General features: G+C 41.7%; 2 protein-coding genes across 2 annotated transcripts in view; one reads left to right on the forward strand and one right to left on the reverse strand.

Moving 5' to 3' along the window:
* Positions 1–13,468, reverse strand: part of zswim5 (zinc finger, SWIM-type containing 5) — a 71,331-nt gene extending 57,863 nt beyond the window's left edge. The window contains exon 1 of the mRNA XM_074650244.1: positions 12,810–13,468. Within this exon, the coding sequence (XP_074506345.1) occupies positions 12,810–13,389 (580 nt within the window). The 5' untranslated portion in view covers positions 13,390–13,468. The remainder of the gene's footprint in view (positions 1–12,809) is intronic.
* Positions 1–23,116, forward strand: part of toe1 (target of EGR1, exonuclease) — a 442,640-nt gene that overhangs the window by 243,445 nt on the left and 176,079 nt on the right. The window lies entirely within an intron of this gene.

The raw sequence follows: 23,116 nt of genomic DNA on the forward strand, positions 1-23,116 counted from the left end.
TACGTATGTGTCATATAGAGCACCTTTAACTATCTGTCATCGTTGCTGCTAAAGTCTTCATTACTGAATGGATAGGAGTTGGCGCACGTTGACTAATTTTTGCTTTGATTTCCATGGGAACGATCAGGATTAGATGAATGCACGGTCCTTTCATTGTATTATCATTATAATCTAATCTCAGAGGTTTATTGAACTCTTGCAGCTGTATGTAAACATAGCTATACAGAGGCAGACTGATAAAGTGGGACTGACAATGGAAAATGGGAGTGGTTGAGACTTTTTAGGACCTTTGGGGGGTTACAGAGTGGTGCGCTGGTCACATTTCAGATTCGCAGAGCGCACGACTCAGAATAATTCAGCCACACAGGAGGCCCTGGCCCATTTGCTAATGCACACTGACAGTCTGAATCACCATAATAGGGGACTTGGTCTCTAAGTGATATAATTATTCGTAGTTTTAGCACTAAGTGCTTCCTTTAAAACCTTATCCACACATTTGGGGAGATGAGGAGAGCGATGAAAAGCACAAGATGACCAGGGGAGAGGCAAACCTTAGCAATCAGAAAATCACTCCAAGAGGTCAGTCATGAATTGCATATTATTGAGGAACATGGCAGAGCTTTGAAGAGAAAAAGCACATGCAAAAGGGAAAAAAAAGGACATGCAGCATGGTTGTCTTCAGATCAAAGTCTACCGAATGTATGGAAATAGTTTCTAATCCAACTATAATGGACGTCTCGCACACAATGGACTCCTATGGGCCCTCGTCTGCCTTGTTGGCAGTAATAGCACTGTAGTGACGGGCTTTGAGTGCTGCTGAGATTGGAAAAGTACATAGGATACAGACACTTGCTGCAATACAGAACTTCATGTGTATTCAAAAGAAGAGAGAGAGAAAATATAGGAGTGATGACTATCTGCGTGTCTGATATCTGTGATCTACAACGGCCCATCAGAAGTGGAGATGGACAATAAAAGCACCAAATTCACTGCGTTCAAAGGAAAGATGGAAAGCATCAGCGTCATGGACTTGGCTAACACAAAGCAGGGCATTATGGGAGGGAACAGCGCTGGAGTGCTGGGCTCAAAATGCTGCACATGTGGAACTAAAAAAAAAAAAAGAAAAAGATAATCGCATTACTTTAAGATTCTTTCCGTTTGCTGCCATACATGCTATTGTGTTTTGTATTCATGCACAGGTCCGTAATGTGTGCGAGGCCACAGTAACCCCCAAGAACTGATTCCACCGGTGCTAAAAAGGTCAAATCTAATCTAATTGGCTCGGAGAGTCCCTGATCTTTTCAATGTTGTGGTTTAGTCTCTGAATCTGCTCTTTGACTGCTCTTTTAGCATACAAAAGAAAGGAAGACAGAGAGCGTGCAAGGCAGAAAGGAATAAAAGATGACCATACGTACTCTTAAAGCTACAGTTGGTAACTTAAATAAAAAAAAACGTTTTGTCATATTTGCTAAAACATTAACATTAACATCATTATATCCTGACAGTAGTACACGAGACAGATAATCTGTGAAAAAAATAGTTTCCTCTGCCTCCTTTTAGTGCTCTTCATTTCTGTCTTAAAAGCTGCATACTTCGGGGATCTTCGAAAATGGCCTGCAGCTAATAAAAAAAAAAGAGTAGAAGACACACACATCTAGACACACACCTTGATTGAGAGTTCTGCGTGAATGAGTTCAATCCAACCATCAAGTAATCAATAGCACCACAGAGATGAAGAGAGTAATGCGGCTTTTTCCTCCTCTCTCCAAGTTAAACAAGCAGGAAGGAAAATGGGGTTTAATAAACTTAAGTTTTAATTTAGGGTAAAAATACTCTGTTGGCAGGACTGTTGAGGCCTGAACTTCTTCAAGTTCAAGACAACTTCTTCATCTTTCATGTCCAAATAAAGAAAAATCCACACATAGAATCACGTCCTCTACAAATAGGTCTACCCCCAAGAGATTGACCCTTTTTGTTTTTTGTTTAAAACAATGCTACCTGTCACTGCTTTCCTCCCAGACTTAAATCATCCTGGACTTCCCCTCTTGTCGTGCCACAGGCATTTGCTTTTATTTCCATGGAAATGCGTCACTTAATCACATGTGGGATGATTTATTAGATTATATTACATGAGTATGAGTAAGTAGTATAGGGGATATAATATTTCCCCCCCCAGTCATAGCAGTCTGGTGCATACGAGGCTAACAACCGGATCCTGAAGATGAGTCTGTGGGGTCTGTTTTGCATTTCAAATACCCCCTTCCCCTCCACGTCTGTCCATTTCTCTCCTTTCTCCCCCAACATTTGTTAGGCAATTACAACCAAACGAGGACATAATAGTCCGGCCTGCGAGCCTCGGCCTTCCCTTTCAAGTCCAGCCTCTCTCTGAGACGTGGACGGGAGCCAAATGTGTACAACAACCCATGGTAAACACACACACACACACACACACACACACACACACACACACACACACACAGCAAGCCAATAAAAGACAGGTGTGGAACAGTGCAATAACTGAATGCAGCAGGCTGTCGGCTTCAAAAGCTAAAAGGACAAGGCCACCATTGATCTCGGCTGATGATTGCACACCCACCACCCAAGGTAAAAGCACTAAAGGTGTAGGAAAACACACAGGCCGACACACAGGCCGACACACAGGCCGACACACGAGGCGGGGAGGTATGAAAACAGGACGGGAGTGGTAAAAACGTGTTTGCTCTGTGTGTTTTTTTATCTCATCACATGTGCAGATACAACCTCCATATACACACACACATGTTGTGCTGACAACTGTAAGAGAGGAGCTGCTGTTGAGGGACGGGGGCCGAGCAAACAAACTGTACCGACGGCAAAGAATGCCATTTATTTATTTTTTTGCTTGCTACTGCAAACAAGTCCGGAGTGGAAAATGGCAAAGCTGGAAATCGCTGCAAAAATGTGGCTGGAACACCTGAGGCCAGGTTTAAACAGAGAGCACATGAGGGAAATACAGAGAGGGAGAAAATGAGAACAATGCTGGAAATACTGAACGATGCAGCAAGATTCATTTTACAGTGCTGCGAGGGTAATACTTCCATTTTAGAGCTTCTTTGGCTTTAAAGTAACAATCCAGGTGGTTTTTCATTAATTCAACAGGACTCTGTATTGGTTTCAATAACAAATTGCTGATAATATATCTATACACAGTTAATGAAACCTTTCCCATTTGCTTTTCTACAAATGGTTGTCTGTTTTCCCAGGAGACATTTTCGCTTGCAAAAAACGTGGACGTAAGAAGACTTGGGCCAAACCAAAGTTATACTTTCCGCAACCACGATTACGTGAGGGTCCGCTTACTCTGCGTGATGCGTAGGCTGTGGACGTCCGTGTACTGTCAATTTGTTGTGAAGCGATCTACTGCGCATGTGTGGAACACGTCCTGCAAGCAGACAGAACTACCATGCATCCGTGGTGTCCGCAGCTGTTCATGTACACATCCGTTTGGGTGTATGACCAAGGCTTTACAGCCTGGGGGTGCTACTAAAACATACTAGTTTTGATGAGGTGTTGTCCAGCCGTGTCTAAATGGAAGAAGTGTTTATAGCTGCTCCAAATGGCCACACTCAAAGCCTGCCATCACAGAGAGGGGAGGAGACGCAATGATCATTCAGATGGGGATAACAGTGAACAATTCGGACACTTTTCTGGGGAAAAGTTTTAGAATACAAATAGTTCCAATGGCAACTAAGAGCACAAATGACAGGTGTCGCTCGCCCACAGCTTGAGAAAAACCTTTGCAAAGGTGCACCATATTTTTCTTGGAAGCCAATCAGAGCAGACTGGGCTTTTTAAAGAGACAGGTACTAAAACGGAGCGTTTCAGACTGAATACAGGTATATTCAGACAGTATGAGAAATATAATGTGTTTTTCTAACATTAAAGCATGTAAACATGTTCTGGTACAAACCCCGAATACAAGTATGAACCTGAAAATGAGCATAAATGTGTCTCCTTTAAGATTATGTTTTGTTGATTTTGCTGCTATCTTGAGTGCAGTTGCTGCTTCAAACAGTCATTTTCTGTTGTTACTTGGTGGTTTTGATGCGCTGCCTCGACGACAGATCATGTGTGAACAGCATGAGCGTCTGGACACTCGAAACAGTACAAAACTTGGTGTTAATGAACAATGCTGGTTTAATTAGCGAGTGCAGAGCAGCAAAACTGAAGTCAAAAGAAAAGTGTGTGGATTAGCACCTATCCCTCCTCCATCGAGCGTTTTGTGTCTCATATTAAACGTACCAATGGTCGCCTCGCCGTCTTGGTGGACGAAACCCTCAAACAACAACCTCTGATTAATGATTTTAGATAATCAGTCCTCATGCGCTCTCAGACACGCGTGCGTACAGGTGCCTCTTCCTTTGATGAATACAACAACAGAGCATCGTCCTAATGGCCTCATCTTTCACGAGCCTCTCCGAGAGCTAATAAGAGAGCGGGGACGATTTGTTTTACCGATTTTCTCTTTTCGAGTGTGGCCGGCATGGAATTAATTACACTGATTAAATATTGTCTGTCTGCGTTGTGCGCAGGGGAAGGGTTGAAGGCGGACTATGTGAGTGCATGTGTGTGTGTGTGTGTGTGTGCTAAGTGGCTTAAGATGTGGCTCAGAATGGGATCTGCTGTGAATATACATGGATAAATAGATATACAAGAAGAAATGCACTTAAGGAGGGAAAAAAAAAATGTGCTTTTGCAAATGAATGTTCAAGCATCCAGCTACAATTACCACTGCAGTGAAGGTTAAAGCACTTACAAGTTGAAAATGGACCATTTCTTTAAATGAAAGTAATGATGAGTATTTAAATAATATAAAGCGCTTTTATAAACAAAGTTACGAAGGGCTTTGCGACAAAAAACAGCAACACACAATAATTGAATTACACTGGTAACATAACATAAACAGGATCTTAGGTAAAACATACAGAAAACATACAAGAGTTAAATTAGGAAATTTGTGTAAATAAAATGTGACTTGAAGCAAAAATGAAGCAAAAAAACAAATTTAAAGCTGCAATTAAATTTGAACAAGAGCAACAGTTTGAATAAAAATGCCTGATATGGAAAAGTACACTATATTACAGTATTATGAGTGTACCAACGCATCCTCACACAACTGTTCGTATGATATCTTACGAAAAGTTTATTTTTCGTTTTCCGTTGTTTTCCTACGAATGTCCAGAATTACGTGATGGACATGTCAATTTTCGCTCCAGTCTTTTCAAAATAAAGTTCCGTCTTCACAGGTAAGTTTTGGCAACAAAACTACTTAGTTAGGTTTAGAAAAATAATGACTTGGTTAGGTTTAGGCAACAACACGACTTGGTTAGGTTTAGGCATCATAACTACTTGGTTAGGTTTAGGCAACAAAACTACTTAGTTAGGTTTAGGAAAAGATTGACTTGGTTAGGTTTAGGCAACATAACTACTTGGTTAGGTTTAGACAACAAAACTACTTGGTTAGGTTTAGGCAACAAAACTACTTAGTTAGGTTTAGGAAAAGATTGACTTGGTTAGGTTTAGGAAGAGACCGAGCTGGTTAGGTTTAGGAAGAGATCGAGTTGGTTAGGTTTAGTAAGAGATCGAGTTGGTTAGGTTTAGGAAGAGATTGAGTTGGTTAGGTTTAGGAAGAGATCGAGTTGGTTAGGTTTAGGAAGAGATTGAGTTGGTTAGGTTTAGGAAGAGATCGAGTTGGTTAGGTTTAGGAAAAGATCAACTTGGTTATGTTTTGGCAACAAAACTACTTAATTAGGTTTAGGAAAAGATTGTGGTTTGGGTTAAAATAACTCCAGAAGTGGTGTAACTTAAGTACTAAAGTTACGTGATAAATATATCAACACTTACTTCTGGTTTCACACGGGGTACGAACCAATCCACCCCGACTTCCTCCCTAGGCCATGTTTGTCTCTCTTTATACTTCCTGGTTCCGTGGATTACATACAAATTGGTTTCATGGAATATAAACGACTTTCAGCGTATTATTTTTCGTAGGTATAGCTACGAACGGTGTATGTAAACACCTCTCTCAAAACAGAGTCATGACTGACTCTTTCCAGCTTCCTCCCACCCCCTCCGTCCTCCTGTCAAAACCACCAACACTTCCTCAACCAGCAGCAGCCTCACTCATGATCAGCAGAGGAGACGGTAGGAGTAAAGCAAAGAAAAAAAAAAACTTTTAAGATCTCGCCTTGGCCGACTAACAGCCCTTTACTATGCGGGAGCCTACAGACGGAATATGATTAAAGTGCGAGTCATCTTTTACTGATGTAAGTTAAAGAAACGGAGAGGGAGGGTGTGTGAGGAACATGAAAGACGTGACTTACTTTGAGATGCATTGAGTGAAAAGCAGTTAAAGAAATTAGAAAAGAAAAACAGGAAGATGAAAACGGAGCTGTGTCAGTGGACGCGGTCCTGAGAGTCGAGTCAGGAAGAGAGATTGGAAATGAGGCAAGCGGGGGATGAGCTCACCGCCTCCTCCTGTCTTTAATCGCAACACTCTTGAGCAACCAAAGAGCGGATCTACACCAGAGGCTCACAAGCTTTTCCACAACAAGGAACCCCACGGCCATTCTGCCAGGAAATTACATCTGAGGAAATACTGGCAAGACCAACCACCAACACCTCCCTCCACACACACACAATCGACGAACTGAAAATCATACAAGACATAACACTGACTAACAAGTAGGAACCCCATAGGAACTCCACAATAAACAACATTTCAAAATGATGGGACATAAAAAAACAATCGCAAATAGCTGCTCTTTTACATACTTCAATGTGGAGTTTATCAGAATAGTGATCTCGATTGCCTACGTTAACAATCACATGTGCATCGCTCAAAATGTGCAATATGTGGCATGTAGTATAGACGTAGTGCTAAAATGATTGATCGCCAACAGTTTTGCCACTTGACTAATCATTTCATATATATATATATATATATATCATTGCCAACTATTCACTGTTTTCAGCCACTTGGATTTGAGGATTTGCTCCTTTTTTCTGTTTTATATCATTGCTAACTGAATTTCTTTGGGGGGTTTGAAGTGTTTTAAAGAGAATTTAAAGATGTCACCTGGACTCCCGGTAAGGAATTGCTTTTTTGATACCTAACTTTAAGAAATATAGACTATTTTTTTTTGCAAAACCCTTCTTTGTATTTAACAAAAGTAGCCAAAATTCTCAGATTTTACATATTATCTATAAACACAAATAGAAGTACAAGAACTTTGCAACATAAAAATCAAATAAATTTGGTAAATTTTTTTGATTAAAGGTAATGTCAGTTATGCTGAGAAATTAGCAAGAGTACTCTAGATTTTAAAGATTATCCAACTGAAAAACCCAGCCCAGTGTTGCCAACTATTTTCCAATAAAAGTATTTAGCAGCATTAGCTCCAAAAGTACCTAAATCTAGCGAGAAAGCAGCCAAGTCGGCACCACTGACAGTCCGTCCCTTCAGGCCTCCCTGCAAAGCCACCCCAAATTGATCATTATGAACATCAACAAGAAACATGGCTATTGAAATGTGCGGGTGGGCTTATTACAGTCCTGCGACAGCCAAAGATACCAGATTGTTTTTTTAAGGGCATTTGATTTATTGATTGCTGTTGAGATGTAAAGAGAAGAACATTACCAACCCTACCTTTAAAATCCAAAACAGTCTGATCTTAGAATAAGTTAAGAAAAAGTAACTGTCAAGATATTTGACAGGCCAACTTTTAGTACTTGACAGCTTTCGATTGACAGTGGGTACCAAAAAAAAGTGCTGATGTTGAATACCCAGCCCTAATTAAAGGAGCGGTTTTAGGACCTGAAGTGTTTGGAGTCAAGAAGCCCCACCGTGTTTCAGCCCACTGACTCACTCTCCCATACAGTTTAATCCTGTTCAACTTTGCTGCCCCGCTTTGTCAGAGTCACCGGTGCTTCAAAAGGCGTCAGGGACCCATTACAGCTTTATGTAACGTTGCGGAGACGGGGACGTACACACACACACACACACACACACAGACCCCCCCTCCCCTTTCTGTGAACAAGGGGTTTTTCTACAGCTGGGTAACAAAGCATGACCCAATAATCCCAAAGCTTGACTCAAAGCTTAGGAACCCCCCCATCCCTCCCTCCTCTTATATCCCTTCCTCCCGCTCTCTGAGGACTTTATAAGGCTCTGGCAAAGGGGGGGTTCTGGGCGCACATGTGTGTGTATGTGCCATGGATGATGGAGAGGAGGAGGGGGGGGTTACAAATACAAGCACGCTTAGCTTTGATTATTCTAATTATGACTTGGAGCGAGGGGAAGATTATTATGAACACATGGGCCGATGAGTTGTTGATGAGCTCACGTCTCTTCAATCCGTCAGTATTACGGCTAAAAGAGGCTGACAGACAAAGAGCCTTTACGCGTAATGTACGCGGGCGGAGGGCATCGAAGGGACAGGCCAGGCAGGCGACTCATTCTTTAAATTGTTGATGCATACACAGATGTCTTCAATGGTAAACATTATCATCAACTCCGACTGAAAACATGTCATTATTACTCAGCTTGCAGGAGGTTCTGCATACATATGCAAACTTTTAGGGCAGTAGAGATCAGCACGCAGTGGATATGAAAAAATTGTGTAAAACATTTGACCCGTCTCGTTACGAAAACGGGATCTTGTGTTTCTTAAACTTTTTTTTATTATGGCAACTGCAGGCAACAGTTGTCCCCCCTCTTCTCACACACTCCTAGTCTGGTCTTAAACTTTCCGTGACCCCGTAGGACATCGAATTTGTCAAGTCCCCGCACGGTAGAAAAGCAGATTGTCCAACCCCCCCCTTCCCAGCACCAGATCCCATTAGTAATTACCTGAAAAAACACGAGCAATTCCAGATCTGGCTCTAGGCGCACGCCGATTCTGAGAAACCGGGACAAAAAAACAAGTCTACAGACGAGAATGAGTTTATAGGAACAGGAGCTCCTGCTGTGCTTGTGATAGCTCTGAGGAATAAGAAGAAGAAAAAAAATATTATATCTCATGATAGCCTCGCTTGTGAGCTCGTTACTTCAGTGTTTTCAGTGTTCCTGGTTGCTTGCTCGGTGGATGTCTTTAAAGCTGTAGGACGCTAGTGGTAAACAGCTGTTTCAGCTCCCCTAAAGTGACTAACAGACGAGAGCAGCATCGCCCACCTCAGCTTGGGACTGATGCAGACAGATGATGACTCTGTCTTGACTTAAAGCAAACTAAATAAAAGGTGTAAATACAGTGAAAAAAAGATTGGTTTTGGTGTATAAATGTAGCTTGCAGCCTGATCGAAACAATTAGAGCTGAAGTAGAGAAGTTGGAGCAAATATGATTTTAAAAACATTAATGTCAATATGTCTAAAATGTCTAAAAAAATTAGATGTCTAATGGCATCTGCAAGATTTCACAGACCGGAGGAAAACAACCAATCCTTGCCGTCTCTGAGCAGCAGTCAATCACTCGCAAACTCCGATCAAACGGTCAAACTAGGCAGCGCTGATCAAATATGAATCAATATTCTGTTACTGTTACGCCTATTTCTCGCCTCAAATGTTTTCAGAAACATCTTGTAGTGTACCGTTTAGCTGTGAAATGATAAAGTTTGTGACCCAGTAGCCATGTTGTGACATCAGCTGAGGAAATACCAAGCACCGCCCACCAGCTGGAAGCAAACTTTCTCATTTTACAGCTAAACAGTACACTACAAGATGTTTCTGAAAACATTTGAGGCGAGAAATAGGCATTATAGTAACAGAATATTGATTAATATTCGATATGCGCTGCCTAGTTTGACCGTTTGATCGGAGTTGAATGAACAGCCAATAGGAACGCTCTCTCTCTCTGAAATGATTGGCCAAAGTCTCCCGTCACAGGCTAGATTTTCTAAAACCTGAAAACAGAGCCATGAGGAGGTGCAGAAGTCTAGTTTTCTCTCAGAACACTTGAATTACAATATGGTGAAAGATTATTATGGAATTTTTGCCCAATGAAGCCAAAAATGTTCTGCCAGCTGCCACTTCAAAAGCAAACTAAACTAAATAAAAAGGTGTAAATACAGTGAAAAAAGTATTGTGTTTTGGTGTATATATGCAGCTTGCAGCCCAGTCTAAACAATTAATATCACGTGGTTAAAAAAATACCACTTTTCCAGATTGCAATGCAGATCAACACCATCGATATGCATGTGTCGGCACGCAGCCTCGTCTCATTCCTAATCACTCTCCAGCAAGTTCCTATCGCAGAGCACATGAGTAGAGCACGTCCATCTCGCTTTCTTATAAAACAAGCACCGCCACTACTTTATAAGTGCAGATTATATTATATGCAGGTGCAAACAATCTCATAAGGCTGCCATTTACAGGTGTGTAAAACGACCTTTAATGAGCGCTGAGCATTGTTGCCCAACCTCTCTAAATCCAGCTGTGAACAAAACTATTGTTCTCCTGTTATAAGTCAGTCGGTAAAACCTCTCCACTTTAACTGGTTCCCATGGTGTGCAAAGTGAAGAACAAGCCGAATCTTATCTTGATGTCACACAGCTATTTGGCCCGTCTTGAGTTTTGTTGACAGAAAGACAACACCGTGCGCCTACCTGCTATGACGACTGACTGACCTTGAGGGAGAAATAGATTGGGAACGATTCGCCGGGCGAGGTAAGGCAGGCAAGACTGGAAGTGTTTGCTCACGGGTGTGTACTTCGTTTTGGCCGTTTAAATTTGACATTCATTAACTAATAGGATGCGGCATCCCTTTGTAATTTGCATGTTGCTATTATGCACCACAAATGGAATCCTGTGCATGCACACACACACACACACACCAGAATTAACACACATCGCTGCCCTAGTTATACCTGTATGTGGGAGCACCATGCAAGGTTGATGTGTTTGTAATATGACAGGAAGTGTTCAAAGTAGGTCATCGCTTCTCATTTGGTTTTACAAACAATCCCTGCATATGATATAAGTGTATAAGTCCTTGAAGCAATCAAACAGAACTAAAGCCCACAACAAATATGGTGACTTCAATACAACTCCTACAGACGGAGTCAGACTTGCAAAAACTTCATCAAGCCAGACGGCTGCAACAAATCTCACCGAGAGCAATCCTCACTTTCATATTCACAAGTCTCAAATTTCATTTAATTATGGGGTGGAATCAATGAGCATAGGATGCAATTAGATACAGCAGTCACAGAGCAGCCACAGTTTGCAGCTTTACACCCCCCACCACCCCTCCTCCTCCTCCAGATACCTTGGAGCAACATGAAACCCCAGACAAGCTCCAGTGGCTCTCACACCATATGGCCTTAAAAAAAAAAAAGACTGCTTTTTTTTTTTTGGTCAATCTATCGGTTTCATCTCATCAATTTCCCTGATGTCTGAGCTCATGTTTTGTGGCAGTAGAGAGCCGGGGGTATACTGAAAGCTAATGAGAATGTGAGTGGAGCTTTGCGGAATGGCCCTTTGTTTGGAGAGAGAGAGAGAGACAGACTGCCTCTCTCTCTCTCTCTCTCCCTCTCTCTCTCTCTCTGCAGAGCTGGAAACGCGAGACGCTTATCGATCATTTCAAACTGGAAAGCCTTTTGTGTGACTACAAGGCTGCAGGGCAAAACGCGCTATAACAAAAAAAAAGGCAGTTATGCACAGCCACCAAAGGGTTAACTTTAATAATAATAAACAATCTTTATTTTGTGCACGTTGGTGGCGACTGCGCTCTTTGTCCGGTCCGACCAGCAGCAGCAAATAAACAACACACAAAAAAAAACTGCTGCTGCTGTGGGGGGATTTTTTTGTCGGATTAACGTTGGATTAATCATAATAAGAGACCCAATAACCGCCTTTGTTCTTTGCCTATAAGCCACCCTCAAACTGAGGGAGAAAAAAACCCGACTTTTGCAAAAGAGGAATTTTGCACAAACAAAAATAAAGCCCCGACGCTAGAAACGCTTTTGTATCCGCGTCTGTCAACCAGCCCTCCTCCTCCTCCTCCTCTCCGCCGGGGGGGCTTCCAGCCAGCTCCGCCACCGACCGTCGTCGAACGAGGAGAGCCCCGTAGAGGAGTGGAAAAAGTGCCGGCTACTCTTGTTAGAAAAGCCCCACCATGTGAGGAAAAAGAGGCTTCACCGTGAAGCGCAAAGACGCACAGAGAGAAAAGAGAGAAGCCCCACTATAACGCAGAGAGAAAAGATAGAAGCCCCACTATAACGCAGAGAGAAAAGATAGAAGCCCCACTATAACGCAGAGAGAAAAGAGAGAAGCCCCACTATAACGCAGAGAGAAAAGAGAGAAGCCCCACTATAACGCAGAGAGAAAAGAGAGAAGCCCCACTATAACGCAGAGAGAAAAGAGAGAAGCCCCACTATAACGCAGAGAAAAGAGAGAAGCCCCACTATAACGCAGAGAGAAAAGAGAGAAGCCCCACAATAGGAAGAAGAAGAAGAAGCCCTTTAATGTTTTAACAGCAGCTGGTCGGCTATAAGCTAGCTTCCCCCTTTTTCACATGAAGGGCCGATAAAAAAAAGCTCCAAATTGTACAATAAATGCGTCCTTTTACGCATATTAAAGTATAAACACACACAGAGCCATGTGTGGTTATAATGTGGAGGAGAAAAAGGGACGCTTTGCATACTTTCCACGATAGAAGGGAAAACTTCCATCAATCATCTCCCCCTCAGTAAAAAAAAAAAAAAAGATCCAGCTCCAGTTTGTGCCAAAAAAAAAAAAAGCGCACGGTTTTTTATAGGGGAAATATTCCACTTACCGACTTGTAAAACGTTTTCCACACAGCCGGTCTCCAAGAGGCGGATACCCCGGCGGAAAGGCAGTCCGTCTCCGGTTCCTACTGCTCCGGCTGCAGCCGCCACGGTAGCAGTTGCACCGGTAGATCCTCCAGCACCACCGCCACCTCCACCGGCGGCTGTAGCTCCGGACCCCGCAGCAGCACCAGCAGTAGCCGCTGCCGCCGCCGACGGACCCTCCTCGCCGGCGACTCGGCACTGAAACGACGAGTACATGCATATCTCCTTCTCGTTGCGGGGGAAAGACCAGTAGACGATGCGGCGCTGGACGGGCTCCGGGATCCGCTCGAAGCGCTCCTCCACTCTCTCGAAGGCCCACTTTTCCGCTACTGCCTTGGCGGCGCAGTCCAGGAGGGACTCCGGGGAGCGGAACCGGGAGCTGCCGGGCAACCCGCCGCCGCTACCGCTGCCATGGCCGTGTCCGGGCCCCGGGCCGGGACCTCGGGGAGCGGGGCGCAGGCAGGGTCGCTTGCTGGCCGGTGGAGAGGAGAGGAGAGGATGATGATGATGATGGGGCGGCTGTTCTCTGCGTCCTTCCGCCATGGCGAGCCGATCAACACTGACGAGACGGACGGTGAGCGAGCGGACACCGAGCAGCAGCAGGAAGCCGAGTACACACACACATTCACACACATTCACACAAACACACACTGAGCAGAGTCAACACCAAACAGGACTTCCGATCACTGCTTTCAAAATAAAATTCGCTATTTGCAAATGAGGCATTTTACAGAAAAAGTGTGTGAGTTATTAAAGGGATATAAATAAGGTAAAAAAAAAAGTTTTATTATTTATATTTTTCTACACCATTTCAAGACAGAATACGACATAGCATACCTACGACTGATGCATTACAAATGTTTGTTATGTTTATTATATAACATTATATGTAGATAGATAGTGCAGGGTAAAAAACTGAGATACGGGACAATTAAAAATGTGAATATAGTGCAAAAAGTCATATAGTGCTGGATAATAAAATATATGAGATATACAGTAGAGACCAGGGGATTAAGAAATGTCAAATATGGAACTGAGGTAGAGAGTTTAAAAAACAAAAAAACATAATATTTGTTCATATTCTATCCATTTTCTAGTATGTTTTGTATTGTTTGGATATGGACTTGTAAGTTTGAGCATGTACCTGTGTGCACGTGGCTCCATATTTAATATTTTTCATTATATATTCTTCATATTATTATAATAAAAATAATGATTATATGTAATTACACATATACTATATATTATATCATATGTACAGTGCATCTTTTTATATTTTATCAATTGTATTCCATATGTTTTGGATTCTTGTCTACATGGGCTTCTAGGCCTATATATAATATTTTTCATAATATGTTTTTCATTATTAATATTCTTCATATTATTATATTTAAATACACATTATATATTATATCATATGTACAGTATATTTGTTAATATTTTATCAATATTATTCCATACATTTTAGATTCTCGTGTCACAATCATATCAGAGTTTCTATTGGTCCAAAGCTAACATGGGTGGGAGTGATGGACACAATATGCTTATTTGAATTATTAGGCTATATTTAATGATACAGCACAATTATATAATTTATAGCTAATTATTTTGCGGACCCCCTGACAGAATGCCCTGGACCACTTAGACCTACATAATAATATACCTTTTATTATTTTTATTATTTTCTTTACTCATCCGTGACAGGTTCATTGAGCTGTGTTACCCTATCCTGTGATTTCCAAGTTGTCAATCAATTATTTCAGATAAATTAATGTCATTTATTTGAATTATTGAATTATTCATTATGTTCTAATTGAGATACATCACTTCCATAACAATCAGCAAAGTCATAGTTTATCGATTTATATATATTCTCACCATCATAACACATATAATTATAAGAATATAAACCTAATATATAACCCACTACTAGTGGGTATTTCACATATAGTATGTTTTCTATTATTCATTTTAAGCTTTAAGTCAATTGGTTGCCTTTCCGCTTGTGTTTTATCTTCCATTCTGTTGCAGAAATGTGGACGAGATGTGTTCTGAATGCTAAAGCATTAGAAGAACAGGGTTTTGGAGATAACATGCAGTGTGAAAAGTCAACAACAAGGTCTGACTCGGGTTCATCTTGATCCTTTTCAGCTTCTGTGGATACCAGTTGTTCTTCCAGGGCGTGTAAGCTCTCCACTGGTGCAGTTATTTCATCATCCTATAGTGTGGACGTGCTCTGGCTTCATCTCATTCTGACTTCATCTTCCTGCATCCCCACAGCTGCAGAAACTACCGTATAGCTGCCATGATGTCATGCAACGAATATATAAGTCCTCCGGTAATAGCGAGTCTTTTATTTTAAAAGCCTAGTCTCTTAATTTCCTGTCTCTTAAGCTATATGTCTGTGTGACTTGATGCAGCTGAGCAGGCAGAGAGAGAGAGAAGAGGAGGGGGTCAGTGGATTGATGGGAGGTGGAGGATGTTACACGTCACTAACCAACACAATAACAAAACACTCCAGTCTCCTATCAGCGTGGCATGCAAGCTACAGCTCCCACATCTGCTCTCTTAATATTCAAATATGTTTTATTATTTTAATGAATGGGTGTAAACCATTGATGCAAAACATACTTAAACGGAACACCAGTTAGCTTAATAATAAGTAATCAATTCAAATGAAATAACATACACATACAGTTATTTTATTACTTTTAAATGTTTATTATTAACTTCACTTATCACACCTGCACTCTTCCTCTGACATGACAGTGAAGTCCCTGACACGCAGGCGCATTTTACATTGAAGCAGATAACGATCCCAACTTCTCCTCATGAATAACAAAGTTACTGTTTTGCAAATTAAATTCACACCATTATGTGTCCCATACATATCAATGACCTCAGGTCAGCGAATACACATCCATTTGAATGGGTGCAGCATGCTGTTCCCACAGCAGGACACAGAGGGTTTTGAGAAAAGACATTCAAAGTAATGAGGTAATGTTGTGGAGCAAAATCCACAAAAGACAACTACTTATAGAAAGTAGTCACTGTGATGTGCACACAGTTAATAGTAATGTTATTGCTCTTTATGATATTTTGTAACTACAGTATTGTGAAAATATGGTAACAGGTCGTGTATACTGAAAGGTGGCCTCGTGTTACTAAAATGTTATATTTAAAGAGCGGGTCCATTATTTATACACGCTCTCCATGCAACATACAGAAGCACTTGGCTACTTAACAAAGGATTTCATTGGTCAAACATGTATTTCAGCAGGCGGAAATCTGCTGAAATCGAGGTCCATCTGAATACTTGTTCCCCTGCACAAATGTTCCGCAGGGGTGTGCAAGCATTCATAAGAACCCCCAAAATCAGCTTTTATATATTTCCGTGCAAATTTTTCAGACCAAAATCTGTGCTTGGTGTGAAAAAGGCATTGAGTCTAGTTTTCTAAGTCTACTAAGCATTTTGAAGCTACAGATACCGTCATCTTTGTTGTGTACAGTTATGGTTACAGGTCTTGTTCTCGTCCATCACAAGGTTAGTGGAGAAGGCATCGTTTACTTGTTCACACACACAGTGTCCAGATAAACAGTGATATTTCTTTAGTGAACATCTAGAGAAAAGTTAAGACGGTTAACCGTCGATATTGATCCTGGAATTTAACACCCGATTCGACTGTTATCAGGCCATTAAATAGGCATTATCAGTTGCTATAAGCACCATAGATGTGGGTCATTAAGGGCCTACTACGTTGTAAAAGTGAAAGTGAAACTTAAAAGCAACACGTTCTAACATGTTGCAAAATTTAATGAAATGTTACGTTTTGAACACAAACAAAAAGGCTTCTTTCGGTTTAGGCAACAATACTACAACTTCTTTAGGTTTAGACAATAAAACTACAACTCCTTTAGGTTTAGGCAATACAACTACAACTTCTTAGGGTTTAGGCAATAAAACTACAACTTCTTTAGGTTTAGGCAATAAAACTACAACTTCTTAGGGTTTAGGCGATAAAACTACAACTAGGCAACGAAAAACAATTGGTTAAGTTTAGGGAAAAACATGTTTTGGGTTGAAATAACTACGAACATAAAGACAACTACATATTGTTGGTTTCACACGGGATGCAAACTCCGGTCTCCTTGGTAAAAGTCCTGTGTTTAATAATAATGACTACAGTCACTAGAGATCACTGTCATGTTCTTTTATACCTTCTTTCGGTGATCTACCATGAGAATAGACGATAAAAACCTACCAGTGGGTGTAGTAGGCCCCTATTGACCCACATCTATGGAGCTTATAGCAACTGATAATACCTATTTAATAGCCTGACAACAGTCTAATCGGCTGAATTTACTCACTCCTTCCAATAGCAACATGAAAGACAGGAAACTGAGAGTAATGTCAACGCTACATCCACATTACTTAATAATGTCACGTCAGCTTTCCTTTTTTTTTATAAATGTCAACATGCTGCTTGTATGTTTTCGTAGTTCATCTCCGCTGTTTTGTAGCCGCTTCTTGTCAAATTCTCAGTGGATCGTAGATGAATTTAGTCCGTAAGGTTCTGACAGAGACAGAACGTTACTGAGTGCAAGATGCTTCTTATTAACAGGCATATTAGTTTAGTGACAGCCTACTGTACATGTGAGCCAATCTAAAATTTACATTTAGACCGGAACTGCCATGTTTTTCACATTCAATTGTTCCTCCTTGTTTTTCTTCTGAGCTGCCCAACACAAACATAGTGTACAATTGTTGCCAACTAAGCTGACCCACTGCTGCACCGGGGAGTTCATTGCCTTGCTCAAGGGCAGGTTGATAGCAGTGGTTGAAGAATCAGATTTTTCATCCTCCTCACCTAGAATCTGTCATCCGGTTTGTGGAGGCGACCTTCCAATCACAAACCAGCGTCTCTCTACCCTGAAGGCTTCTCCACGCACAACCTGAGAACACGACAATATACAGACGCATCACATGTTTACATGGATGTATGTGTGTTTCACACGGGGGGCGTCTCTACCCTTTACCCTCCCCGCGCTGAGTGGTAATGAGAGGAAATATACACAATGGAACCACTTTTCTCGTTGGAGGCAGGAGAGAGAAGGGAAGACAGAGAAAACAGGATATGGGAAAAATAGAAGAAGGTCTAATACAGGGAAGAGAGAGAGAGATGAGGGTGTGACTCCAAGAGCCAGAAAGAGTGATTGCCTATTGACTTGATGAGAGAGAGGATGCATCATTATATAATTGTAAATCCCAGAAAGATAGGGTGTAATAGGGCTTTCTCTCCTCCCACTGCTGCTTCGGTAATTTATCCCTCTCTCTTTCACCCTGTCACCCATCAATCTTTTTCCAATTACCTGCTCTGTCTATCCACAAATCCATCATAATCATTTCCATGGTAACGGGTTGCATCCTCCATCGGCTTTGGCCTATTGTTCAATATAATTGCACGCCAAAAAGCAGTCTTTAGAGGAGGGCAGGGGATACACAGAGAGATCTGGATATCGTCCCCGTGTTTCGGCGACTAATGTCTCTCCCACGTCTCCAAAGAGTTCACTTCAGAGGAGATAGTCTGCTTAATTTCCACCATGACGTCCATTCATCAGACGTTTTATTAGCCATTATGCGTAGATTGGCTTTATCCCAGGCTGATGAAACATCTTCTCCGCCCACGTAACTGTCAATTATTGTGAAAATGAGAAAGCAGAACTGCCCATACAAGGTCAGTGAAGAACAGAAATGATATGCATTTGTTGGGAACGAACGGGAGTCAGCGCTCTCCAAACGTATTAAAGGTGGTTTTATTTGATTTGATTAGTCATAATTGTAAGTTAATGAACACAATTTTTAAGCCTCGGGTCTCTCTGTTTTTCTAATTAACAAAGAACACCTTTTTCACTCAAACCCCACCCAGCCTTTGAGTTAATACGATTAGTCTACTGACATCAACACCGAAATTATCCATGTGTCCCCAGTATCGTTTTCGATGCCGAGTGATAAAAGGCGTATTGTCCAAAGTAAGATACGGATCTTTTGGTATAAAAATTAAAGGATAGGTTCGCAATTTTTCAAGTCTGTAAAAGTTATACTCAGGTGCCCACAGAAACAGTTTTTGCTTGCTGTAATGAGTCCTCATGCTCATATTGACCATAAAGAGTTTCCAATGCATGTGACGGGGGACAAATTTTCCTATTTGTGTTTCCCTGCCGAGCTACAGTGGAAAGATATTAACACAAAGAGGCAATCTTATATTAAAATGTCCGTAAGTTTGTAAGACGCCCTTGATCTGTCTAGCTCAGACTTCATATTAACTTCAGATTCATTTGTGGAATACATTTTTGCACGAGAGGTCTATGAGGGGTGGATGTAACAAAATGAATTGATGAAAATGGAGGTGATGAAATGTGTGTGAATTGAAATAATGGAGCCATAAAAATGCATGTCATGGTATGATGTTGTAAAAAAAATCCATATCAGTTTAAGTGTACGCTTTATTTGGAATATTTTCACCGCACAACCTCGCCGTCAGACAGCCCCTTTCCGACGGGGGAACTGAAGCCGCTACATCGCCCTCGTCAAAGCCGAGCACCCGACCAGACTCCATTCACAAAAACAGGGATTTTACCTCGCAGAACACAGGAGTTACTGGTCTACCGCTGCATCAATCGGTTAGTTTGTTTGTGTTATTGTGTGACTTTCGGATCTGAGCTAACGTGGCGTCCACAGCAGTACGTTGCTTTGCTTCCATGCCACTGTCTGCTTCTCCAAACTGGGAGCATGCTGACAACAATCTAAGTTACTACATGTAACGTTAAAGAAACAGCAGTTCAGTGGTATATGATTAATATATTGTTAATGTCTAAATCTATGGTGGAAAATTGGTCCATTTTCCTTGACTGGAGATTGTCTCATTGAGTCTTCTGTGTATGACCAGAGCTGGGGGATTTTACGACACTACTGCTGATACAATACTTGAGTTTCAGCACCATAATTACATATTTTACTTAAATAGATTTGACAGATTTTGTTATGTTCCATGAATGTTTGAAAAAAAATCTTCTTCATATCCACCATATCCAAGCACCGCTCACACACATTCCCACCCACATTACATGCACACATTCAGCAATCCAACCACCCACACACATATGCAGACATGTTCTCAATTATATCATATTCTCAGATAATATGTAGGCATGCTTGTTGTTTTTGTACACAACTCCAGCAGGCGCCTGCTGCTTTGCTGCCAGCACGGCTTAGTAGGAGTCCAGTGGTACAAACGCGTCACATACACAAATGTACACACATTGAAATAGATCTCTGTGTAGCCAGTGAGACTAGGGAGAAAATCATAGCTTCACCACAGTGTGAAGACATTCAATAGACAATTTGTGTGTGTGTGTGTGTGTGTGTGTGTATGTGTGTGTGTGTGTGTTCATTGGCCTTGACACACATGCACACACACACCTTTTGTCTCCCTGAATCTTGTGAACCTAAAGGCTGACAGCTATGGAACATGCTTCCCTCACACACAAACACTCCACTTGAGCACTTCATCACTGGGGGACAATAGAGCAAAACTATCCACCTTTCTCTCTCTCTCTCTCTCTCACTCTCTCTCTCTCTCTCTCTCTCTCTCTCTCTCTCTTCTCTCTCTCTCCCTCTGTGCATTGATGGCTCTAATCATTTCAATTTATTTTCTACTGCAGTTTTGTCCTTCCGTGCTCCACTGCTTCATTGTACACTGATATAAAGGCTGCAAATGAAGAGGCAGGAAGGGGAGAATGGATCTGTGTCTGCATGTCACCGTGTTTGGCCAAATGCAAGGTCTCACAAACTGCTGACCTGATTTTAAATTAAAGCTTGGTGAATGGTAGATCGCGTTGTCGAGGGCTGGTTTTAGACCTGCATCAAAACGATTACCAGAGATTGGGAACAATCCCATTGTTGCTCTCCTCTTGTGTGAAGCACACTGTATATTGAGGGTTCAGTTGAGAAGGCAGAAGGCTTGATGGCAGTGCAGAATATCTAGATCTATCTATTTTCCAGTAATACCCCTCCCAATGGCGTATCATAATACAGTACAAAATGTCAAAGTTTTTTTTTAAAGGGGACATGCTCCCTTTCATTACTTCATACTTGTATTTTGGGTTTCTACTAGAACATGTTTACATGCTTTAATGTTCAAAATACACATTATTTTTCTCATACTGTCTGTCTAAATATACCTGTATTCACCCTCTGTCTGAAACGCTCCGTTTTAGCGTCTGTCTCTTTAAAACTCCCTCTCGAAAAAGCTCAGTCTGCTCTGATTGGCTTGAGTGAAAAATATGGTGCGCCTTTGCAAAGGTAGTTCTCAAGCTGTGGGCGGTATATTCTAATGAGTCTGCATGTGACATAGGAAGGGGAGGGGTTGAATCACATTGTTTCTATCTTATATCACAGTTTGTGGGTTGATAGCATAGACTGTAAATGAGAAGTGGACGTAGTCACCGTGACGTCATCCATTAGTATACAGACTTTTGAAGCCTCGAGTTCGGCATTTTGGCCGTCACCATCTTGTTTTTTTGCAACCAGAAGTGACACGAGAGGGTGGAGCTAAGTACAAGCGATGAATAAGAAATTTTTAGCCAACCAAAAAGGTTATAATTAACTTTCATGAACTGAAAACACACTGTGAAAGGGGTTAAATCTCCGAGACGAAAACACAGACGAGACAACGCTGTTGAACGCCACTATAGGCTTTTCTTGATGGAAAAGATGTTTTCGCTCTTCTCCCAACTGGTTTCGGTAACAGTTTGATTGACAGATGGTTCCTCCAATCACCTGCCAAGTATTTTTTTTAAAGTGCCCGTCCTTTTCCAAACAGTTTCCAATGATGACTTTTCAGGTGGTTCTGTGTAACAAACTATGTGGGGGGTCAAGTTAACAAAGGTATTTCCTCATACCTCAACTGTGGCTTATTTAAATGCCACAGTTCCTAGAGCCTGAGATATCATCTCCTAGTTTCCTGTTTTTGTCTGAACTAAAGGAATTCAAAACTGTAAAATGTTCATAATAGACAAGATGATACCAAAGTGGCCATAATCCACATTCTTATATTAGCAACGGATCAATTAATATGACTATGTGTAATGTGAAAAGGGATTGCTTGTAGTGATGAAGCCACAGAGGATTATCACCTCGGCTCTACGGAGCTTTATAGCATATTTCAGCTCATTGTTTTGGGTTTTACGGCCCACGTCTGAACTGCTTTGGTTCACTCTCACCGCTCTCATTTGCATGTGCAAGTGATTTATTTGAATAGATGAATCACCAGAAATATTACCTTTAATAGCTGCCAGGCTCTATACACTGTCACACAGATGTACAAAAAACAACAACAACTCCAGATATACATGGGCAAATAACCAGTTTTTTTCCCCGACAGAAAACAACATCTGTTAATCAGGCTTTTTCTTAATCCCCTATAACCTTGTTAAGGAAACCAGTTTTCTAATTCACACAGCATCTCAGAAAAAATTAGGTTACAGCCGAAAGCTGAGGATAATCTGATTTCCTAAGTGCATGTAAACGCAGAAGCAGCAGCGAGAGAGTGTGACAGACGCAGATCAGAGCAGAACATTTTGTCAGCCTGACATGGAGGTGACGATTAAGACTTGAGGTGTCAACAGGCTGCGGTATGGCCAGACAGCGTTGTGTGTGGACAGCGTGCGTGTCGAGGGGGGAGGTGGGGGGAGTGTGCAGCAATCACCTAACCTATGGCCAACTCATGAGTGCGCTGTGAAGACACTTCCTCTCCAAATTGCACGCTGACACACACACACACATTAAGCTGATGAGGTGTTTTGTGAAGGGCTCCTCCTCAGCAGAGGTGGCACAAGCCTTTTAGCAGCTACTTATGACCCTCCATCCCCGACAATACACTCTCACACACAGGCTCCGCTCTCTCCCTCCCTCTTTATTCAAAGCTTGATTTTTTTTCATCAAGTCTGTCTCTTCCCCTTTTCTCATCTCCACCTTTCTACTCGGCTGGATACTCTTGTTTGTGTCAAATCCAATCCCTCCTTCCCACCCAGCCTCTCTCTCTCTCTCTCTCTCTCTCTCTCTCTCTCTCTCTCTCTCTCTCTCTCTCTCTCTCTCTCTCTCTCTCTCTGCTCCTCCTCACATCTTTGTCTTCTTTCCATTATCCTCTCCCCTGCCTCTTTTCTCCTCCTCTTTCACCACCGACTATCTCTACCCTCTCCCCCTTTTATT

This window comes from Sebastes fasciatus, chromosome 11 (assembly GCF_043250625.1).
Source record: "Sebastes fasciatus isolate fSebFas1 chromosome 11, fSebFas1.pri, whole genome shotgun sequence".
NCBI lineage: Eukaryota > Metazoa > Chordata > Actinopteri > Perciformes > Sebastidae > Sebastes > Sebastes fasciatus.